Source organism: Eulemur rufifrons, chromosome 1, assembly GCF_041146395.1.
Source record: "Eulemur rufifrons isolate Redbay chromosome 1, OSU_ERuf_1, whole genome shotgun sequence".
Taxonomy (NCBI): Eukaryota; Metazoa; Chordata; class Mammalia; order Primates; family Lemuridae; genus Eulemur; species Eulemur rufifrons.
The window spans coordinates 12,836,250-12,857,041 of NC_090983.1; the positions used below are offsets into that span (position 1 = coordinate 12,836,250).

At 34.6% G+C, this 20,792-nt stretch overlaps 1 protein-coding gene across 2 annotated transcripts in view; it reads left to right on the forward strand.

Annotated features, from left to right (window-relative positions):
- Positions 1-20,792, forward strand: part of CUL3 (cullin 3) — a 103,588-nt gene that overhangs the window by 24,958 nt on the left and 57,838 nt on the right. For both annotated transcript variants that reach the window (XM_069466775.1, XM_069466784.1), the window contains one exon: positions 20,353-20,466. In XM_069466775.1, coding sequence (XP_069322876.1) covers positions 20,353-20,466 — 114 coding nt within the window. The remainder of the gene's footprint in view (positions 1-20,352; positions 20,467-20,792) is intronic.

The following is a 20,792-nucleotide window of genomic DNA, read 5'->3' on the forward strand; positions in this document are numbered from 1 at the left end:
ATACTGTATTGATTGAATGTAGAAAATCTTATATACTATATTGCACTTTGATCAGAAGTATTCTTTTTAAAGGCTCTAGGAAGTGTATAGAAATTATTAATTCATGTCTGTATTATAAAACTTCACTCAAAACTTATAATCAGCTAAATCAGAATTTTTGATAATTGAGGGAAGATGAAGTTTGTGATCTGTAATAAATACATTCTGTATAATCATAGTGAAGCATTCAGTAATTTATAAATGCGTATTTATTAGTATGTTAATTACAGATAATTATTTTTTCCTTAAAATGCTTTAGTCAATCAGCCCATTTTGGCTTTCTCTACTTTTTCTGTGTATTTGAAAACAATAAAACTGCATTGTTTAAAAAATATTCTCTAAGACGTTTCACTAATTGAAGTTGACCTTATTTATTTAACTGAGTTCTATGATAAATGTGAATTTTTTAAAAGATAAATTAATGGTGGATTAACATTATAAAGTGGTTCTTTGATTTCAAAAAGATGTATTTTTTTTAGAACAAGTGTTTTTATAGAGCAGACTCTTAAACTGCACATAAAATAACTTTACTACAATGTCTTGCTTTAAATTTTCAAATGCAGAACACCACAGATTTATAAAAACGTCCCCATAGTTTTTACGTGGTATTAGGGTGTTCATTTTTCAAATTTTATTAAAAAAAAAAACAAAAGTTCTGTGAATAGTATAATAAATGGACTCTTGTGTACCCTTCATCTTGATTCACCAGTTAACATTTGCTACATTTTTTCCAGTCTTTCTGTTGATTCTTGTTATTATTACTATTACCAATGTTGTTATTGCTGAACAATTAGAGAATATGGTTTAGATTTCAGTTACCCTAAAGTACTTTGTAACATTTCTTTTAAGAATAAGGAAATTCTCTTAAGTAACCAAAGAACAATGATCAAAATCAGGCAGTTTAATATTACTGTAATACTGTTATCTAATACAGTCCATATTCTAATTTCCCCAGTTGTCCTGTGTAGCAGTGATATTCTTTATCCATTTGTTTTTTGGTCCAGGATCTAATCCGGGATCACATACTCAGTTCCTCAGCCTGCCTTTGTCTTTCAGCACATTGACATTTTTGAAGAGTGTAGGTCAGTTGTTTTGTAGATTGTCCCTCAGTTTTTGGTTTGTCTGATTGTTTCCTCATGACTAGTTTCAGGTTATGCATTTTTGGCAGGAATAATACATAAGTGATGTTGTGTCCTCAGTGCATCACATCAGGAGGCACATGATGTCAGTTTATCCCATTATTGGTGATGTTAACTTTGATCCCTTGGTGTCCGCCAGATTTCTTCACTGTGAAGGTACCTTTTTTCCCTTTGTAATTCTTAAGTAATCTGTTGAGATATATTTTGAGATTGTATGAATATCCTGTTCCCCCAGAAACTTTCATGTGATGGTTTTAGCATCTGTTGATGATTCTTGCATGAATCATTATTACTATGGTGGTTGCAAAATAGTAACTTTCTATTTCTACTTTTCTTTCAATAATTCATTTCTCTTACAGGGGATTACATGAGTCAGGTAGTTAGTATCATGAAGCGAGGTGGTTGTGTTCTTTACACAATCGATAGTTTTTTTAAGTGCCTACTAGGCACAGCTTTCAATGAAAATATAGTGGGTGCATAGAGATGATACTATCTCTTCTTGGGGTTTTTACTCTGATATGAGAGATGATTCACATATTGAGATAACAGTGTGAGGCATTATGTAATTAAGTGGCAAGTGAGTTGTACAGGCAATAAATGGCTTAAGAATTCAGATGAAGGAGAGGTTACTCTGGACTGTAAGATTTCATGGGAAAGGATGAAATTGAAGTGAGCCTTCAGAAATTTTGGATATATATGAATAATGTGGAAGGCATTTCAGGATGGCAGATGTCATGTGATCCTATAGAGTTGAAGTGGTTACATTTAGGTGGTAAGTAGAGCTTGACTGAGGTACATAATAATTATGGGGATTTAGTGGATTATAGTAGATGGTTTGGGAACAGGTTATAGAAAAATTTGAATGCCAGGCTAAGGAATTTGGACTAAATAGTGGAGAGTTATTGGAGGTTTTTAAGTGGGCAATAATGTGACAGTATTTGAAGATGATGTTTTAAGTGGGTGATAATGTAACTGAACAGTATGAAAATGATAGAAATGTAGAATTGAGAAGAGGTTTACTAGAATCAGGAGAAGACCTGGAAAAATATGGGTACAATTGATAGTCTAGAAATGAATGGATGATGTCAGAAATTCCTAAGACGAGGCAGAATTTGGTTACTAGGAGAATTATGGTGCCACCAGTAGCAATATTGTGAAGTTATAGTGGAAAACTGATTTGAAATGGGTAGAGAAGATAGGAATTTTGTTTAGATTATATTGAAAATTTTTATAGTTGGAAGTTACCTTAGGAATCATTTTACAAGTGATCAAAATTGAATGTGAGATCATAAGATGCTCAAGTAGAAATATCATATATTTGGAGATATACAAGTTTAGAGCTCAGATAGGAATTCAAAATTAAGGTACAGAGATTTGGCATTTGGTAGCATATACTGAGGTCAGGAGTAAGTGTTGGAGTTCAGAGAACAAAGAGCCCAGAGTCAAGGGATGAATCTTGGGAGCAAACCATGACAAGTAGGTGTGGGAAATAAAAAGAAGACTAATATAAGAAGTTTGGCATCAAAAGAAAGAAGAAAAGTAGAATGATAGAATTTGCTTAAAGGTACTAAAGTGGAGAAGATTGAAAGAACTGAGTTCTTGCGTATGGAAAGGGTATGGGGTTAAGAGTAATGGAGAAGTAAATGTAGAAGAGGGGGATACGTTCTCATTTGCCAAAGGTTCTGTAGAGCAGGGGTCTCCAGCCTATGGTGAGTTGCATAATAAATGTAATGTGCTTTAATCATCCCAAAACCATTCCCTCCTCCCTGGTCCGTGGAAAAATTAAAAATTGTCTTCCATGAAGACAGTCTCTGGTGCCAAAAAGATTGGGAATTGTTGCTGTAGAGAATGATAATGATCACAACTAATTCTTAGCATTCACTGTGGGCTAGTGATTTTACATGTTTTAACTTAGCTAATGGTCACAACCCAGTGTGCCAGATACTACTATTACCTCTATTTTACAAATGAAGAAACTGAGGCACAGTGAATTGGTGATTTGTCCAGAAGCACACAGCTACTATGCAGCCTAGCTGGACCTGCATCCAGGCAGTGTGGCTTCAGGCTGTGCCCTTGACTTCTCTGTAGATCTGCTCCTGAGATAGAACAAATTGAGCAAGATACATTAAATAATAATGAAATTAAGGATGGGTAAGAGGCTTTAAGTTCATTGGCCTACTGTCCATGAAGCTGTAGTCCTTTAAATTTTATTTACATATAAAATATAAGGAAGGAGTTGAAAGTAGTATCTCTGAGATTCGTTATTTCTAAAACTGTTAAGACTCTAATAGTTAAACCGTCCATTTTCTGAAAATCAGATGAAGAGACTTAGAGTAACCCTTGTGGGGAATATACTAATGAATTGGCAAGTGAGAAAAAAGCTTAGTAGGAGTTGGCTTGAATGTGTGATTTGTGATTTTTTTTAAAACAGTAGTAGTTTGCAGCTTAGGCACAAATGCAGAAAAAAACATTTGTAGCCATGTGTTATAGTTGAGAATTGGCTCATCCAAAAAGTGAGAAGAGGAGGAAAGGCCAGGGTGTGAGATCAGTGTTTTAAGTGACTGATTTTTGGACTCTGAAACATGATCCAGTAGATATTGAAGTCATGTGAACAATAACGCCATGAGAACTCCAAGAGGTTCAGCATACTGTAAGTTACTAATACTTAAAGTGGTCCTGTATCTAAGGTTAACTGTTGTATTAATGTTGGCTGCTAAAACAAATACTGCATACTGGGTGGCTTAAACAGTGGACATTTATTTCTCACCATTTTGGAAGCTGGAAAGTCAAAAATCAAAGGGCCTGCAGATTTAGTTCCTGTGAGTGTCCTCTTTTTGGTTTACAGGTGACCTCCTCCTCTCGATGTCTTCACATGGCAGAGGAGAGAGAGAGATCATGACTCTCATGTATCTTCTTATAAGGGCACCAGTCCTGTTCATAAGTGCTCCACCCTCATGACCTAATTACTTCCCAAAGGCCCACCTCTATATACTATCACATTGGGGATTAGGGATTCAAAGTATGAATTTGGGGGGCACAAACATTCAGTCTGTGGCAACTCTCATTTCAAAATATAGGCAGTTCCCTAACATAGTTCAGAAAATATGTATTCACATTGATTGTGCTAAATAAATTTAAAAATAGGCAGCATATGCTAAATTCTTAATTAAACTTCTCTTATACATAATCATTAATGATAATCACTAGCATCTGAAAATGTTTTTTTTTCCCTTTCCTTTTACACACACTCATTTGACCATTCAGTTTTTGGCTAGGAAATGTACCAATTTCAGCATGTCTATTGATTGATTATTTCAATAGAATAAAGTTTTAAGTTTTAAGTTTTTCGTTTTTCGTTTTTCGTTTTTGTTTTTCTTTTTCTTTTTCTTTTTCTTTTTCTTCTTTTTCTTTTTCGAGACAGGGTCCTGCTCTGTTGCCTGGGCTAGAGTATAGTGGCATCATCATAGCTCACTGCAACCTCAAACTCCTCCCAGGCTGAAGTGATCCTCTTGCCTCGGCCTCCCAAGTATCTGGGACTACAGGCACACGCCGTTATGCCCAGCTAATTTTTCTATTTTTGTAGAGACAGGGTCTTGTTATGTTACCCAGGCTGATCAAACTTACAGCCTCAAGTAATCCTCCCACCTCGACTCCCAAAGTGCTAGGATTGTAAGTTTGAGCCAGCACGCCTGGCCCAAAAGAAAACTGTTAACTGATAGGCAGGGCCATCCTGCAGTAGCTCAGAATATTTGTTTCCTAATGTAGGAAGTGTCAATTTGTTCTGCCAAATGGGGCTTTGGGATGTTACTGATACAATGTGCAAAAGTATATTTTGCATGAAAATCAGTATTCTCTGTCTCTGCATTATACCTTTTGACTGGAAGGTGAGAAAACCATTTAGGATTCTGTGGTATCAAAATATACCTATCTTTAATCTCATAGAATATACCCCTTTTTTTGTGGTTCTGAAAGCATTACTGTTTGTTTGATCTTTTTATCAATTTTTTATTCACTGTCCTTTTGGCAATTAGCTGAGCTGCCTAATTAACTATATATATTTATTTTAAAGCAAAGTACTTTTAGTGCTATGATATGTACAGCCAGGACTCATTTTTTTACATTGAAGAATTCAGAGTAACTATAATTTTTACATGGACTTAGAACTGTTTTGTTGTATAGTTTGTTGGTACCTCAATTTCAAGGTAAGAATAGTGAACATAGTCAAATATTTTTGTTAAAACAGAGCAGTACAAACTACCAGGGGACAGATGAAGGGAGACTTCCGAGAGGGCACTTCTTTGGGATGAAAGTAGCTGATTGTTGGCTTTGGAAATGAAATAAGTTCACAAAATTGAAGCAGGTATAGAAAATATAAGTGCTATTTCTCTAATTAAAATACTTCTGGTAGACAATTTTTCTTTCTATCTCTGGAAGAATGTCTCCTTTGAGGAAACTGAGACCCAAAGGAATTCAGTGAATTTCTCAAGACCACAAAGTAAAACTAAGGGTATGATATGTGGCCTTTCTGCCTTGTCATAAGAAAAATTTAATAATCACTTTAGTAAAATGAAAACATTTTGGCTTTCACAGGGATTATTTTTTCTTTAACTTCTTTTTTCTAAATACAATAAAAAGCATGGTTGTACTAGAGGAAAAATTTCTGCTTTTCAGATTTAAGTACTTTTAAATTATATATCATTTTGTCAAAGCCTCAAAGGTATCCTTATAAAGTTTTCTCATCACAGAATTCAGCATTCAAAAGTTTTTATTATTTGTCAGGCTCTGAGCTAGGTGTAAGGAATATATTGGTAAATAGAACACATCTGATTTGTGCACTTATGGACTAGATAGTAAGCAAACGTTTAGGTATGAAATAGCAAGAAAACAGGATACAGTGATAGAGAAAAAACGATGAGGTCAACTACATAGGTCAAGAAAGGGCTGTTTGAGGAAGTGGTGATGTTTAAACTGGGATTTAAAGAATGAGAGGTGCTCATGAGAAAAGTGGGTTGAAGAGCATTCCAGGCAAAGAGAATGGCTATACAACACTTTTTTCTGTAAAGGACCAGATAGTATTTTCATTTTTCTGAGCCATGCATTCTCTGTCACAGCTCTTCAACTCTGCTGTTGTAGCACAAAAGCACCAATAGACCTACGTAAATGAAGGAGCATATAGCAGTATTCCAATAAAACTTTATATTAAAAAGGCAGCAGGCTATTCTTTGCCAATTCCTAGAGTAGAGACATTGAAAAAAGCCTATTGTGAGTTGGGAGTTGAGTTGATAGTGGGGAAGAATGGGACAAGATCAGGTTGGAGAGAGAAGCAGAAGCCAGATCATTCCAGGCCTTGGAGCCATGATGGAGGGCTTTGTACTTAATTGTATGTACGTTAGGAAGCCATTCAGTGATTTTAAGAAAGACAGTGATATGCTATGATGCAGGTTCTTAAAATATTACTCTGGCTACTGTACGGTGCATAAGTTAGAAGGCTCAAGAGTTGAAATGAGGGGGCCAGGAAGGAGAAATCCAATAAATCAGGTGAATACTAGTGATGATTCATACCAGTGTAGTGACAGTGGTAATAGAGAAAGGTTTTCAGATTCAGGATATATTTTGGATGTAGAAAGAATGTTACAGGCTATAGTAGACCAATTTTAGGAGATAAGAAAGAGGGAAGAATCCAAGATAATTTCTAGGTTTTTGGCTCTTGGACAACTAGCTGGGTGATTCTGTTTTCTGATACAGATTTGGGGTAGAATAAGGAGCTCCACTTTGGACAGGTTAATTTTAAGATACCCACAAAATTGTATATGCAGATCTAGTTCTCTGAGAAGTTTAAACTGGAAATGTAAATTTGGAAATTGCAAACATACAGGTAATACAAGTTGAATATCCCTAATCCGAAAATTCCAAATTCAAAATGTTCCAAAATCCAAAAGTTTTTGAGCATCAGCATGATGCCCCAAGTAGAAAATTCCACAGCTGACCTCATGTGACTGGTCACAAGTCAAAATTTTATTTCATGTACAAAATTATTAAAAATATTGTATAAAATTACTATTTCAACTTGGGTCCCATCCTTAAGATATCATTGGGTATGTGCACACAGTCCAAAGTGTGAAATCCAAAGCACCTCTAGTCCCAAGCATTTAGGATGAGTGATACTCCATGTGTGTTTAAAGCCCTGAAAGTATATGAAACCACAGAGACAAAAGAAGGCCCAACATTGAACTCTGAGAAATTTAATACATTGACTGCCACACTAAAAAAAAATTTTTTTCCTTGGGACCATGGTGTTTTATTACAAATATAGAATAAAAACTTCAAAAACAAAACTGTGCTTTCTAATTTAATGAAAGATTTGTTATTTTTTATTGTTTTCTCTGTGTGAGTTATATGCTACTTGAAAAATAGCTCTTGCGGCTCCCAAAGTGAAGAGACCTGTGAGTTAACATATGCTTTGTGAGGCCCCGGGCTTAAAACTAGCGTGAGTTAAATACAACTCACATGACAGTTAATGTGTTAAACATTTAGTGTTTGAATACACTGAGGCTTGCAATGGAGACTGAGAAATGGCCAGAGAGTTACACTCAGCTCTAACCTTAAATTATAAAATAACTTTATTTTGATATTTATTTAACAGAGGTACGGTTTTTCATAGTCATTTTGTGTGTGTTTTAAATGTTAAAAGAGTTTTAAATTAAGAGGTAATGGTATCAGTTTCACCACTTGTGGGCAAAGTAAAGGTGGAGCTATCTCTTTTCTTGCTCCTTCTATAAGATTCCTATTTAGGATTCAAACTTGAGGGTCTCTAAGTATATCGTATAGTAACAAAGAATTTGGCTTTTATTCTAACCTCTGTTGAGCACTCTGTGTTTGATAGTAAGAAATAACTTAGATATAGCTGCAGTAGAAAAAGTACGAGGTGAAAAGTAGAAAGAACCGAGCATTAGACCTAATTCTACCACTAATAATCTTGAACAAATTGGTAGACCTTTCTGGACTCCAGATTATTAAACTCTAAAAAGAGATTGGGGTTGGTTTTGTTAACCTAAAGAGCTTTAAAATTATATATGAGTACATGTCTTGGTACGTTTGGGTTATTATGACTTGGGAAGATCGTAGTTTTTGCAGCTTGTTCCTGTGCCATAATATGTGTTTAGAATAAAAACATTTCAATTTTTAATATTCTTGAAGTCAGGGGAGAAAATTTAGTTTTAATGTGGCAAGAGCTTTGTTGTCTCAATTTTGTAATGCTTAGCAGGTTTCTTAGATTTGCCTTATGTTAATGCCTTTCAAATTAATACTCTGTGGTAATAATTGGGGAACATGGTAGCCTCATAAATGAACCTATGAAAGCTAATTCTTGTACTTTGAAAGTTTGTTTCCCTATTAAAAAGAATAGCTGAACAAAAAAGATGTTAACTTTAAAAAGAACATTTATTCCGGTGGTTTTCAAAGTCTGTCTATCCATGTATCCCATTCTTTAAGTAATATTTTACTTCAGTTGAATGGTAGAAAGGCAGAATAAGACGAGCTTCTTCCAGCTCACTTTTTGTGTATTCAGAAAACTGCCTATTGAAGACATACTAAATGCTAGGCAGTGGTCTAAGCATTTGTGATCTGTCTAGCAAAGATTCCTGCCTTTGTGGAACTTGCTTTGGACTTCCATACTTGGATCTGTGCCTTGTAATCCTGATCTGTTCTAAGTACTTTGTGTTACAGGAGAGAAATTGAAACCTTGAAGGAGACATAGTTTGAATTTTTGAGCGACTATTTCTTTGAATCTCTTTGTAAACTGAAAAAGTCTTTTTGTAGAACAGGTAACACTTCACTATTTATTTTTTGTAGGTAGGGTCTCGTTTGCTGCAAATCATGTCTCTGGGTAAACTACTTTTTCAATATATTTTTTCCTCTTTTTTTATCTTTTTATTTTTTATTTTTTCCTCATATTACTTTAAGATTCTCCCAATTTTTAGAGGGAGAAGAAGAGCTAATATTTTAAAAACTATATTTATTTATAGGTAAATTAAGATGTTTTTGTGAGACTACTAATTGCCTGTGAAAGTGGAGTTGGTAACTTCAAGGTAAGCTCTGGACTATTGTGGGCCAATTAGTTAAACAGACTTTCATTATAAAGATTTTTGAGTGCTTTTCCCTCTTTTCTAGGCAAATTTGAATGTGGAGAAATATTTTTAATGGCATTTATGTATAAAATATGTTACAAACACAATGATTATAGTGAGTTAAGAAGGATATTGATAGAAACCCTTAGAGATAAGATTTTTGTTAGCAAAGATAGATTCAGTTCAGAGGCCTACAGAAACATTGAGTTTCTCTTGTGTTTCAGCCACCCAAAAATAATTAAGGCATGATGCCTGGCAGCAAGAAGCTCAGTTTTAGTGAGGTAATCAGATTTGAAGGGAAATTATTTTGCCTGAGGAATTCAGGGCAAGGTAGAAAGAGGAGGTCACTTTTGATGATCCTTAAAGGATTATTAAAGATTCATGATGTGAACAAAGGCAGAATATAGTCCAGTAGGGCAAATGGCATGAGAAAAAGGCAGGTAGGTATGAGTGTAGTGAGGTAGATCAGTGTAGTTGGAACCTAAAGGGTCTTCACATGTTTTTGTAGGAAATGAGAATGATAAAGTGGGTTGGACTAGAATTTGAAAAACATTGTACGGGGTTGGGTTTACTTTGTTGGTAGTGGGAGCCATTGGTTTTTAATTTTCAAAAAGAGGCAGGAGAGAAGATAGAGTAAAATATATAGTACGAATGCCGTTTTTAGTGCCTCATTGCTGTTTATCTTTAGTTCGCCTGCTGTCTTGTCCTTTTTTTCTAACTTAAAGTTGTTGGAAGAAACTGAGAATCCATTACATAGAATATTGGAGTTGCCTAGGGTGATGACAGGAGTCACAAAAAAGAGAAAGGCTGTCAGCTAGGTGTAAAAACCCTTAAAGAATCTCATATGGGGAGAGTGACCTGAATATAATAGGGTAATCCCAAAGGAGGGAGAGACTACTGGGGATCCAGTTTAGAAAAGGGATTATTAGAGAGTCAGTGCAATAGCAACCATGGGATATGAGGGACATCGGAAATTAAATAGCTTCTAGTTTGAAAGGGTTGGGAGAGAAATGATGTTGTGGAAAGCCAGGTTTTAAAGTGTTGCTATTTAGCGAGTTTCCCCATGTTGAGTACTGGCTCTTCTGTTTAAGTTGCTAAGTAGACTGTAAGCACTGTGAAGACAGGTACCCCTCTCTGTCTAGTTTCCGTTGTATTTTTTAGTGATGTTCTTCTAATATTGTTACATATGTGAATGAATGAGCTAGGACCTGTTTCATTCATCTGTATGTCTCCTCCTTGTAGTTGGCACTCAGTTTTCTTTGGAGTGAATCTGAGAATAATACTAGCAGTCGAAATGGAAACAACCATGATTTTTAGCCACAAATTGCTGAGATCCGTTTTGTCAATACCTCTACCAAGTTAATTACCCAGTCTATTAATAACCACCTTTTAAAAGCATGGGTGATTTTGGGCTATATGCCTTTGGTTTCTTAAGACTAAAGCCTGTCATTCTGGGAACCAAATCATGTGATCCTGTTAAACTATGGTTCTTTTTTTCCATCGTTTTTTTGTTTTCTCAAGAGAACAAAAATACTAGTTACCATATTGTCATGCTTTGTATATGTTTTACTACTTCTGTCATTGTCCCTGCTGCTCAGTTTAATTGTGTTACTAATACTGTAACAGATTTTATAATAATATGTATCTATTATCTTAAACATTGGGAATGGGATACTTTACAAATGTTAATTTATATGATGTCTTTTTGTAGTATACCCCCTTTTTTCTTTCTGCCTTCCTTTTCTACCAGTAAAAAGCTATCATTTTTCATGGTACTATTTTGTACTTACAGAGAAATCCTGATTTTCTAAGGTGTGTTATTTTAAGAAAAGTTTAAAATATTTGAACTAAGAATGTCTTTTTATAAAAACAATGCCAAATTTAGATGATTTTTTATTTGGTATGACATGTAGCAAATTCTTTTATGTATGAAATTATGAAAATGTGTTGTTCTAATACCTATTTTGTGCTCTTACTTTGAACCTCATGACTTTGTAGTGCTAGTCATTATACTCTACTTTATATTGCCGTTCTAGGAACACTAATATTAGGCTCTCCTTTTCCCTTCTTCCTCATAGAGATTGTGAAGTGGCTGAGTGCATCTGGTGTCCCCCATGGTGCATAACACTGTGCTTTGCTTGTTAGAAGCAAATGTAAATATTTGAACTGTCAGTTTGGGGCAAGATTTTTATATATATTTTTTGTTTGTTTGTTTGTTTTTATTTTTTTTTATTTCAGCTCATTATGAGGGTACAAAAGTTCAGGTTATATATATTGCCTATGCCTCCCCATCCCCCCCGAGTCTGAGCTTCAAGTGTGTCCATTCCCCAGACAGTGCACATCGCACTCATCAAGTAGGTATACACCCATCCCTTCCCCCCAGCCCCCACCTCTGTCCGATACCCAATTGGTGTTATTCCCAAATGTGCACTCATTTTGAATAGGTGGTTGATACCTCTTTAGGAGCTTCATTTTGGACACTTAAGGAGTGAGAATGGGGAATATTGGCACTAAGAATGAATTTGATTTTGAAATTGAAAGTAGTGTGCACTTTGTGAAATCCTTGAAGTTACATTACTAACTATACATTAGTAAAATTGCTTATAGAAGAATCTTTTGATAGCAATTGGGAGAAAGACTTTTCCCTGCAGTGGCTATCTTACTGTTTTGTTAAGGTTACTGGTATGATTTGTCTGATCAAGATTGCCACCTTTATTCTTAAAGTTAGTTAAAAAATGATGAGAATTATACTGTCAACGTAAAAAATATCCAGAGGACAGCCGATTTTATATCATCAGTATATTTAAAATGTCTACAAAATTTAAAATTAATTCTAACCTTAGTAGAAGCTTGCTTTGAAATACAGAAATCTTAAGATTGTTTTATGTATTATAAGAGGTAGCAACATCTATTTACCAAATTTATATTGAATATAAAAGTAATTGGAGTTTGGCTGCATTAAGAATTCCTCAAAGTATAAAGTAAAAGCATTCTGTCCAGTCATGGAAAAGTTTCTGTTCTTCTTCACGGGAAAGGAGAGGAAGCATCGGTACACCTGTGCTGCCATTGTTCATTGTGTATGACTGTTATGTAAAAACAGCAAAACATTGCCCTGTCTCTTTTTAACTTTTAAAATCAGGAATTCTCAGGGTGAGAGGAGAACTGTGGAGTATTTTTCGAACAGTTTGTATCAGATTGGGAGAGTTGTCTTCCATACCCCATGGCTTGGCTCCCATGAAGAGTCACTTCTGGAATAAGCCACTTTTTTGGATAGGTTTGTGTCATATGCTTCTGGTGTGATAAAGTGGAAAATATTTTCAGATCTTTGAGAATTCTTCCTTAATGGCATTCCTTGGAAAAAATAACATTTACATAACCAGTAAAATCTGTAAAGTGACAAACCCTCAGATCATACATGATTAATGCAGGACTCTGAAAAAATTTAAATGTGGTAAGTGGAAACTTAAGTGCTGTTTTTATAGATGATGCTAAATGTTGTATATTTGTATATTATGCTGGCTTCATCAAATGAAACAAACAACATGTTTTAGAATTTTGAGCCAGAAAGATACTTAGCAGGCATCCAGCCGCTGCCAATTATTTTAAATAGTGGAAACCTTTTTTTAAAAATCATACAAAACCAGTATAAATCATTTTTAATCAGGAGAAATGGAGCCTTCCCTGCAGTGGTACTAAATAAGTAAGGCATCTCAGTGGAGCATGATGTGAAAGCCATTGTTCTAACCAACTACAGTTACAACCACTTACCGAGTTAGAGGAGCTATAGACCAGGTAGGTTAAGTGACTTGGTCAGAGTCCTAGTTAGTAATTTTTCTTGGGCAGTTGTCTGCAAAATCTGAAATGCTCTGATATCTGAAACATGATGCTCAAAGCCAATGCTTATTGCAGCATTTTGGATTTTTGGATGGGGGTGCTCAACAAGTGAGCATTAGATTCTAAATCTGAAAAAATCCAAAATCTTAAATACTTCTGGCCCTAAGCATTTCGGATAAGGGATATTCAACCGATACTGATTTTGACTATTTTAGCTTCTGGGTGAATGTTAAAAGTACTACATATTTGTAGAAGGACTCAGCTTCTTAGAGTTATAGTACCTCTGTGATACTTTTTTATGTCTTTTGTATACTTAGCATGTGCTCCATGTGCTCCATTTTATATTTTTAATATATCCTGTGTATTTTTGATGCAAAATAATGCTAAGTCTAAATTTCTATACTTTAGAGATTTGTCTATATTTGGACAAAATATTGTCCTGAATTTTAAGACTTTTTATGAAGTCCTCAATTTTCCGTATTCCATATCATCATTGATTATATGTTCTAGTTTCAGTGAACTTTAGAATTAAAGTCTTTAATTCATTTTAGTTGATGATTTCTTTGTCTTACCTTAATTAGGACTGGCTGCTGGGATTTTGCCAAAGGCATTGAAATATAGAGGGTGAAAAAATTTTAATTAATGATTAAAAACAATTGTGTATGTTGGAGGGTGGGAAGTACTGTGATAATGTCCTTCATCTCTCTAGCCTAGCCCAAGAGCCACTGGCCCAGGGTCAGCTTCCTTGTCAATCCGTGGAGATGCTTGGATGTGAAAACTCAAGGGCGAAGTCTAGGACCCTGTAGCACCTGCTCTTGGTCTTGCCTGCTGTCCTCTCTAGTAATCCTCCCTTGCATCCTTTGCTTCCCTTTACCAGTAATTTGATTGACTTTTTAGGATGTGTTTTTTGCAACTTTAACGGTAATTTATCAGTGAACAGATTTTTTTAAATCATTGCAAAATAAAGGGTTTCTTTTGACTTAGTAGTTTCACTTTAAACTTTGCTAAGGATTGTAATTTTTTAAAATCCAAGAAAAGCTATATTTGTAGAAATGAATGTGATATGCAAATTTGAATTGTTGCAGAGTGGTTCATAAGGTTGATATACTCAGATTGCATAACAATTCTTTCATCCTTTGACATTTAAGTTGTTTTTATGCACACAGCTTGTAGCATCATAGCTTATGTTTATGATACAATAAACAGCACCCAACTTGAGAATCATAATTACTATACTCGTAAAAAATTAATATATAATAAAATTGGCCTTTATTTTCATGTGTAGTTCTGTGAATTTTAGCACAAGTATAAATTCATGTAACCATCTTCACGCTTGATATAGAACAGTTCCTTCACTCCAGAAAACTCCCTCTGTTATCCCTTTATAGTCACATCCTCCTCTTACCTCTAGTCCCTGGCAACCACTGATCTGTTCTCTGTCACCATAGTTTTGTTTTGTTGTTTGTTTTTTTTTTTTTCTTTCAAGAGCCACCTAACTGGAATCATATTAAATAGTTTGTAACCTTTTGAGACTGGCTTCTTCCATTCAGCATAATTATTTTGAGATTGATTCAAGCTGTTGTATCAATAGTTTGTTCCCTTTTATGGCTGACTGATACTCTACTGTATGAATGTACCACAATTTGCTTATCTATTTACCTCTATGCTTGTTGAAAGACATTTTTGTAGATGGTTTTTTGTGATTGTAAATAGAGCTGCTGTGAACATTTGTGTACAGTTTTTGCATGAATGTATCTTTTCATTTCTCTACGGTAAATATATAGAAGTGGGATTGCTGGGTCATGTGGTTAAGTGTATATTTAATAACTTCATAAAAACTGCCAAACTTTTTTACTGTGAGGCTGTACCATTTTGTACGCCCACCAGCAAAAATGTACGATAGTTCCAGTTGCTGTATATCTTTGTCAGCAATTGGTATTGTCGGCATTTTATTTTAGCCATTCTAATGGATATGGATTGCTAGCTCATCATGGTTTTAATTTGCATTTCCCTAATGGCTAATGATGTTGAATGCCTGTTCATGTGAAAAATTGCCTTCTATTTATTTTTGGTGCCGTATCTGTTCAAGTCTTTTGCCCATTTAATTATTTGCTTTCTTTACTGAGTTTTAAGAGTTTCCTGTATGTTTTGGATGCAAGCGATTTGATTTTTCTTCTAGTCTGTAGCTTGTTCTTTTTATTGTTTCAATAGTATCTTTAGAACAAAAGTTTTTAATTTTGATGGAGTTCAGTTTTCATTTTTTTTAATAAATTATACTCTTGGTGTCATTTGCTTAAAATTCTCAGATGACTTTGGTTTTTTACATTTCATTGGAATACAGCATTTTTTTTTGGATTACTATGTACTTTGGAAGTGATACGATATAGCTAGGTATTTTTCTCCTAAAGCAAAGGTTAATGGTGAATGTTAACCAGTGGCTTAAAAAACTCAGGACTCAGAATTGCATAAATATTACTATTATAACAAAACATTTATGTCGAAGAAATTCTGTAGAGGAAAGGAAAAGAAATGGTTAGTGGGGCCTTGATTTTCTAATCCCGGATGTTGTATCAGACTCACCTGGTAGACATTTTTAAATTAGATTGTCTTTAGATCTTGGGTGGCTCTCAAATCTTTTTTTTTTTTTTTTTCCTAAAGTAGACTTTGTTTTTTAGAGCAGTTTTAGATTACAGCAAAATTCCATGGAGGGTACAGAGATTTCCCATATACCCCTTGCCCCACCTGATAGCTTCCCCCACTATCAACATCCCACATCAGAGCGGTATATTTGTTACAGTTGATGAACCTACGTTGACACATCGTTATCACCCATAGTTTACATTAGGTTTCACTTTTGACATGAACCCAGTCAATGGGTTTGGACAAATGTATAATGATACATATCCACCATCATAGTATCGTACAGAATAGTGTCACTGCCCTAAAAATCCTCTGTGCTCTGCCTGTTTATCCCTCTATCTCTGAAAATCTAATCTTTTTACTATTTCCTTAGTTTTGCCTTTTCTAAAATGTCATATAGTTGAATCATACAGTATGTAGCCTTTTCATATTAGCTTCTTTCACTTAATAATGTGCATTTAAGTTTCCACCATGTCTTTTCATGGCTTGATAGCTCATTTCCTTTTAGTGCTGATAAAATATTCCATTGTCTGGATATAGCACAGTTTATTCATTACCAACTCATTTACCTACTGAAGAACATCTTGGTTCCTTCCAAGTTTTGGCAATTAAAGCTGCTATCACCATCTGTGTGGGGGATTTTGTGTGGACATAAGTTTTTAATTCATTTGGGTAAATACTAAGGAGTGTGATTGCTGGATCATATGGTAGGAACGTATCTAGTTTTATAAGAAACTGCCAGACTGTCTTCCAAAGTGCTATACCATTTTGTGTTCCCAATCAGCAGTGGATGAGAGTTCCTGTTGCTCTATATCCTCACTAGCATTTGATGTTGTCATTGTTTTGGGTTTGGGGCATTCTAATATGTGTGTAGTAAAATCAAATTGTTTTAATTTGCAGTTCCCTAATGATACATGATGAGCATCTTTCCAAATGCTTATTTGGCGTCTGTGTATCTTTTTTGGTTAAGTGTCTGTTAGGTCTTTTGCCCATTTTTTAAATCGGGTTTGTTTATTTATTTTTAAGTTTTAGGGATTCTTTGTATATTTTAGGTAATAATCCCATGTTAGACATGTCTTTTGCAAATGTTTTCTCCCAGTCTGTGGCTTGTCTTTTCATTCTCTTGACTAAAATCCACTTTTTAAAAACTTTTTATTTTTTATTTACTTAGAGATGGGGTCTTGCTATGTTACTCAGGATGGCCTCAAACTCCTGGGCTTAAGTGATCCCCCCACTTCAGCCTCCCAACTAGCTAGCACAGGCATATACTACTGCTTCCTACTTAACTCTATTTTTAAAAGCTCTTCAAGTGATTCTACTTCTCTGCCAGATTTGTGATCCACTGTTCTGAGCTACTTTCTCTTTCTTTCTTTGCAATGCTAAGTGCCATGCACAGCCATCATTTTTCACTAGTCGTTTCATTTTTTTTTGTCACAGCTGGTCCCATCTTATTCTCAACTTCCCTAGCATTGCTGTTTGGTCTTCTATGTCTTTTCATCTGTATGACTTTAATGTAGGTTTTCTTTAATAATAATGGTGGTCATACTTGATCTGTAGGCTCTTTTGGTTCTGATACCACCTTTTACAGCAGGGTTCCCTTGGTACAGAACATAATGGTGGTTGCATTAGGGTGTGAGAGTGTTACCCCTGGCCCCATGTTGCCGTGACTTTCTTTTTCAGTGGTTTTGATACTATGTTCATAATTTGTAAAATAAAGGTTAATTCTTTTTTTCTTCACTAAGTGTGTATTTTGGTTTGTATGCCAACTTACTATCATTTAAAAAGCCTGTTTTAATCTTAAAAGTTGAATTTTCATCTCATTCTTCCCATTTTATTGTGTATGTTTGAACAAGTATCTGTTTATTTTTCATGTATCAGTAGAAAAATAATTTTCTAGAGCAATATTAGAAGAATTGTTTGTTTATAGACTAATCTGAATAATTGAGAGCAGATTGCAACAAATGTATCTAAGGTATTGTGTATATGCATAATCACTGAATAATCAAAAAATTAGCTCTTAATAGTTGCTCTTTTCTGCCTAGTAAAATTCACTTTTATTGATTTGTTAGGGTAAATTTTTGACGTATCTTGCAAATAAGTCAATCATTTATGACACATTGTACTAGTTGATTGCCTTTTTATTTTGCTGAAAGGCGGGTATAAATATAAATTATAAATATTAACACAAATACTTGATATATTTTATTGTAAAATGTATAAATGAGTGATTTTAGAGTGTATGTCTTATTTTATAGCATTAACTTTTTATTTAATTCAGTTTTTCATTCATCCAACAAAAATATGCCAAGCACATTTCTGTGTTCCAAAATCAGGGTGATTTTAATAGTTAACATTTAACTTGATTTTTATAAAGAAGAAGTATGTAAAAGTTCACTTAAGTCCTTAAGAATAATTGAGCAGATATTTTGGTGTTTAGAATATATAATTTTATTGGTACATTGGTTCATTGTGATGAACCATAGGCTTCATTGGTTAGTTGAAGAAATGTGCAGCTTGGTGCGGACTTTTGTAAATAAGCACATTTTCAACTTGGTTTTTAGTGTTAGCTACCTTTGGATTTGCATCTGACAAGTGTTAGATTTAGTGAGTTGAAACAAATGATATATTATCCATTTTGTGTAAAAGTATTTAACCATAGTATTGTTAACCAATATGGATGTTCATCATTTTGATAAAGTCAGTGTATTTTTGGAGCAATTTCTGGGTAGTGTAACTTGCCGTTGAGGAGCTTAGTCTTGTGAACAAGATTAAATTTATAAGAAAATTTTAAATTATGTTGTATAGGCTAGTGGTTTTCATACTATATGTTTAGTAAACTGGATGTGTTTGTCCCATCACTACATCTAATGACCTCATTTCCTCTAGTATATAAGAAAAAATAAAGTAGATACAGTTTTCTCAATTTGAACTTATTCTCCCATAGTGTGTTCTGTATGTTTTCTTTTAATCTTTGGTACCTCCAACCACTTGTTTATACTAAATCTAATACAGAATGGCATTTTATTTATATGTATTTATAATTCAGTTTTATAGATATCTATATATCTCAACATGTGTATTTAGATAGTTCATGTTTCTCAAAAGCCACCATGACTTCTGATTCTTCTGAACCTGAAAAGGTTACCCCACTAGTGCAGATTATCTAGGATAAATGATGTTTGGAGATACAAGATGTCTGTTTAGACTGGAGTTACCGGTGGTTGAGGTAGGCCATGGAAGGTTGGTTGGCTTTGAATAACTGGAGAAGCTAGCAATATAGTCCCTAAGTATTGCAGGAACTTAGAGGACAGACACACTCACTACTTCTTCATTATAAAGCTAGAACCAGAGTCTAGGTTCTGTTTCCTAGTCAAATGATCTTTCCATTGGGCTGATAGCATAGCAGGAAGGAGTAGTGGTCAGCAACCTCTTACTGGAAAAGATGGTACTAAGCTTGTGAACTGTGGAATGGAATTCTTGAAATCTGAGTAGTCTTTTATCAGGATTGAATTAGGAAAGTATTTCAGATTCAAACTTTGTATGCACAAGCAGATGTCCTGAAAGTGCTTATCATGTCAAAGGTGAATCTAGGTATTGGAGGTGGGGATGAAATAAATGATCTTACATATATATATACCAGGCAGTGTTCTAGGTGTGGAGGTATACATGGAAAAGACAAATCCTGCTACCATGTAGGCATTTACATTTACATTTTAGTGGAAGAAAGAATCGATATGTAATGTAGTAGTTAGATAATGATGAGTACTATGAAGAAAAATGAATTGTAGGGCAAAGAAGTAGAGATAGGGGTTATTTGAAGTAGGTGGTCGAGGAAGACCTCTCTGTGGAGATGAAATTTGAGCAGCATAAAGTGAGGGAATAAGCCATGTGAATCGAGGCAGAAGAAATGGCAGAGCCCAGGTGCTATATTTATAGCAAGGAGGTCATTGAAACTGGAGTGTACTAAGGTAATAGTTGATGTTTATTGAGTGTTTGGCAAGTGCTGTGCACTGTTCGAAGTGTGTTTACTCATGTTAATTTGATCCTTACAACAGTCCTACTATTTCACATACACGGAAACTGAGGCACAGAGATTAAATAATTTACCCCAGATCACATGGCTGTTCAGGGAGCTGGGATTGGAGCCCAGGTAATTTAACTCCAGAATCAGTACTCAATCATTATTCAAAGTTGGGGGAGAGGAGATATTGTAGGAAATTTAGTTGGAGCAGTAGCCTGGGGCCAGTTCTGTAGGGCCTTATAGTTCATTGTAAGAATAAAGGATTTTGTTCTGACTGTAATGTTAAGTCATTGGAGGGTTGAGAAATGCCAAGGAGTTTGTTTTATGATTCTGGAGATCAAAAAAGAAATACATACACATTTGATGTCATGTGTATAGATTATAGCTTAAAATATATTTCTACTGGTCTGTAACAGTTCTTTGATTTAAAATTAAGGATTCCACTTTATTTTATTAAATGGATAAATGCGTGTGTGTGTGTGTGTGTATGTGTGTATATATTAGTGTGTGTATATGTGTTTGGATGTGAATTAATGAACTCCTCTGTTACTAGGTGCGAGAAGATGTACTAAACTCATTGAATAACAACTTTCTTCAAACGCTAAATCAAGCTTGGAATGATCATCAAACAGCTATGGTGATGATTAGAGACATACTAATGTATATGGTAAGTAGAACTTTTTTATTGTTTTTTTTTTTTTTTTTCCTTTAAGATGTGAAGCATTTCAAAACACAATGACTGCCTGTCAAATTTAGTTTGATGGTACATCTTGGTGTGGGAGGTGTTTTGGCTTTTAAATAAATAGTATTTCCTTTGTGAGGGCCAATCTCAGCCCTATGTGAATAAAATCTTAATTGTTCACATAGTTACTGAATGGTTAGAATGGAAAACTGAAAGGGAATGATTTAATTTTTCTTAAAAAATTTATTAATTTAGCACTTGGTGTTTCAAAATGGGAAATATTGAAAAGCCTGTTACTTAACATATCTTCT